The sequence below is a fragment of the Babylonia areolata genome, chromosome 12 (genome assembly GCF_041734735.1).
Source record: "Babylonia areolata isolate BAREFJ2019XMU chromosome 12, ASM4173473v1, whole genome shotgun sequence".
Taxonomy (NCBI): domain Eukaryota; kingdom Metazoa; phylum Mollusca; class Gastropoda; order Neogastropoda; family Buccinidae; genus Babylonia; species Babylonia areolata.
Genome location: NC_134887.1, coordinates 40986752 through 40990679, shown reverse-complemented (window position 1 = coordinate 40990679; position 3928 = coordinate 40986752). Strand labels below are relative to the sequence as shown.

Here is a 3928-nt window from a genome sequence, read left to right as displayed (position 1 = left end):
AGACAGACGAACAGGACACACACAGACAGGACACACACAGACAGGACACAGACAGACAGACAGACAGGACACAGACAGACAGGACACAGACAGACAGACGAACAGGACACACACAGACAGGACACACACAGACAGACAGACAGGACACAGACAGACAGACAGGACACAGGACACAGACAGACAGGACAGCAGAGACAGCAGGGACTCACTCACCCCTAATCATGGTCACCAGGATACAAACAGACAGGACACAGACAGACAGACGAAGAGGACACACACAGACAGGACACAGACAGACAGACAGACAGGACACAGACAGACAGGACAGCAGAGACAGCAGGGACTCACTCACCCCCAATCATGGTCACCAGGAGACAGACAGACAGACAGGACAGCAGAGACAGCAGGGACTCACTCACCCCTAATCATGGTCACCAGGAGACAGACAGACAGACAGGACAGCAGAGACAGCAGGGACTCACTCACCCCCAATCATGGTCACCAGGAGACAGACAGACAGACAGGACAGCAGAGACAGCAGGGACTCACTCACCCCCAATCATGGTCACCAGGAGACAGACAGACAGACAGACAGACAGACAGGACAGCAGAGACAGCAGGGACTCACTCACCCCCAATCATGGTCACCAGGAGACAGACAGACAGACAGGACACAGACAGACAGACAGACAGACAGGACAGCAGAGACAGCAGGGACTCACTCACCCCCAATCATGGTCACCAGGAGACAGACAGACAGACAGACAGACAGGACACAGACAGACAGACAGAGAGACAGACAGGACAGCAGAGACAGCAGGGACTCACTCACCCCCAATCATGGTCACCAGGAGACAGACAGAGAGACAGACAGGACAGCAGGGACTCACTCACCCCCAATCATGGTCACCAGGAGACAGACAGAGAGACAGACAGGACAGCAGGGACTCACTCACCCCCAATCATGGTCGCCAGGATACAGACAGACAGACAGACAGGACAGCAGGGACTCACTCACCCCCAATCATGGTCGCCAGGATACAGACAGACAGACAGACAGGACAGCAGGGACTCACTCACCCCCAATCATGGTCACCAGGAGACAGACAGACAGACAGACAGGACAGCAGAGACAGCAGGGACTCACTCACCCCCAATCATGGTCGCCAGGATACAGACAGACAGACAGACAGGACAGCAGGGACTCACTCACCCCCAATCATGGTCACCAGGAGACAGACAGACAGACAGACAGACAGACAGGACAGCAGGGACTCACTCACCCCCAATCATGGTCACCAGGAGACAGACAGACAGACAGAGAGACAGACAGGACAGCAGGGACTCACTCACCCCCAATCATGGTCACCAGGAGACAGACAGACAGACAGACAGGACACAGACAGACAGACAGAGAGACAGACAGGACAGCAGGGACTCACTCACCCCCAATCATGGTCACCAGGATACAGACAGACAGCAGCATCGTCATCGTCACTCACACGTCACAACGCGCGCGTCTCAGACCTTTTCTTGAAAGACTTCTGTCCAAGTTCTCTCTCCCCTTTTATCGGCACACGTGTCTTCTTCTGCGATGAATGATAAGGAAAGACCCTGTGGGTGTGTGTGCGTGTGTGTGTGTGTGTGTGTGTGTGTGTGTGGAGTGCTGGGCTGTGTCCTATCAGTGTTATAGTGGACCAGTCTATTTCCCCCCAACACTGAAAGGTCACTCTTTGGTGCGCTGTGACACTGTCGGGCCTGAATGAACAACGGCCAGGGACTGCTTTCATTTATTTATTTGATTATTATGCATCATTGTTTTATTTTATTTGTTGTTATTGTTGTTGTTGTTTTTGCCACAACAAATTTCTCTGTGTGAAATAAATTCGGGTTGCTCTCCCTCTCCGGGAAGAGAGCCAGAGAGAACATCGCTACTCTGGGGTTTTTTTTCTTTTTTTTTTTCTTCGTCTTCACTTTTTTCTGTCCTTTTTCGATCAAAAGTTATTTCTGAGCTACATGGGCCACCCGGGGTGTTTATCATAATACCCAGTAAGCTAAGCAGACTCCACTGCTGGACTTCATAGTTACGTTCGTCAGAACCAAGATCAAGCCAAGAAGAAGAAGGAGAAGAAAGAGGAGGAGGAGGAGAAGGAAAAAAATGAAGAAGAAGATGATGATGGTGCAGAAGCCGAAGACGAAGACGAAGAAGAAGAAGAAGAAGAAGAAGAAGAAGAAGAAGAAGAAGAAAAGAAGAAGAAGAAAAGTTTGATTTTGTTGTTGTTGTTGTTGGATATAAATATGCCATGGGCAACGGTTTTGTTGGCCTCAAGTTGTTTTTAAGCCCGTTAATTAAGTGCCTGCTACTCCTAACGGGACATCGCATGGCTTAACGTCTCATCCAAAAGAACGCACCTAGACCGCCAGTCAAGGTCCAGTGGAATGGAAGGAGGATTAATTAAAAATCCCGGCCCGACATCATGGGATTCAAACCCGTGGACAGTCGCTTCCAAGTTGGGAGCATTACCGCTAAGCCCCCGCTCCACTTGGTACCGCTGTGCTCCTTGTGTCCTTGATAATTATGACGATGATGATGATGATATGGATATTTATACAGCGCCTATCCTCGGTCAGAGACCAAGCTCTAAGCGCTTTACAAACATGGATGATATGGATACAAAAACAGCGCCTATCCGCGGTCAGAGACCAAGCTCTAAGCGCTATACAAACATGGATGATATGGATACTTATATATCCCATTTTCTTGGTTGGAGACCAAGCTCTAAGTGCTTTACAAACACGGATGATATGGATACTTATATATCCCATTTTCTTGGTTGGAGACCAAGCTCTAAGTGCTTTACAAACACTGGGTCATTTGCACAACAGGCTGCCTACTAGGGTAGAGCCGACTGACGGCTGCCATTTGGATGTTCATCATTCGTTTCCTGGTGTACTTCAATTATATATATCAGTCACGCACACGTACACACTCATACACAGAGACATGTAACATTTTACATGTATGACCGTTTTGTGTATTTACACCCAGTCATGTAGGCAACCATACTCCGTGTGGATGCTGAGTGTGTTCTTGTTTCCGTTATCCACTGATGGATCGTAGCAGTCTGGGAGGGATAGAATGACAAATGGGTGAGGGGAGAATGAGGGGAGGGGGGGAGAGGGGGGGAGGTGGATGGGGGAAGAGGGGGGCATGGGGGAGGGGTACTGGAACTCCCTGCCCCTGCCCATCCCATAGTCAGAGAGTGGTGAGCGGTCTGGCCGCGTGACTCAGCTGGACACACGTGCTGTTGTCATGGCAACCGGGGGTCACGGCGGTTGAGGACTGATTGGTCCCCAAAACGTGCCCACCTGAGATAAACGTTGTCTTGTGAGGAGACCTACATGCGGCGTTCTTTCTTGGTACAGCTGTCTTCTGCTGTACATGTTCCCTTCTTTGGTCAGTATATATAGGCTGTCGTACAGAGTACACTGATGCCAGACTTTCGTCCTTTAGAACACGTGTTCTCTCATGGTGAAAGAACGTTGTCCAGCTGTACTGATTCCAGACTTTCGTACTTTAGTACATGTGTTCTCTTAGGGTGACTGAACGTCGTACAGCTGTACTGATGCCAAAGTTCCGTCCTTTGGTACACGTGTTCTCTCATGCTGAGTGAATGTCGTACAGCTGTACTGATGCCAAAGTTTCGTTCTTCAGAACACGTGTTCTCTCATGGTGAAAGAATGTCGCAGTACTGCTGTACTGATGCCAGATTTTCGTCCTTTGGTACATGTGTTCTCTTAGGGTGAATGAACGTCGTACAACTGTACTGATGCGAAAGTTTCGTTCTTCAGAACACGTGTTCTTTCATGGTGAGTGAACGTCCTACAGCTGTACTGATGCGAACGTTTCGTTATTCATAACACGTGT

The 3928-nt window shown here is 49.5% G+C and overlaps 1 protein-coding gene across 3 annotated transcripts in view; it reads right to left on the bottom strand.

Moving 5' to 3' along the window:
- The window catches only part of LOC143288205 (tomoregulin-2-like), a 7430-nt gene extending 5827 nt beyond the window's left edge, over positions 1-1603 (bottom strand). The window contains exon 1 of one of the 3 annotated variants that reach the window (XM_076596533.1): positions 1447-1603. In XM_076596533.1, coding sequence (XP_076452648.1) covers positions 1447-1492 — 46 coding nt within the window. In that variant the 5' untranslated portion in view covers positions 1493-1603. Of the gene's footprint in view, positions 1-352; positions 381-956; positions 985-1446 lie in introns of those variants that run through there. The other 2 variants (XM_076596537.1, XM_076596536.1) reach the window with 2 other exon arrangements.
- Between the last annotated feature and the right edge of the window lie 2325 nt (positions 1604-3928).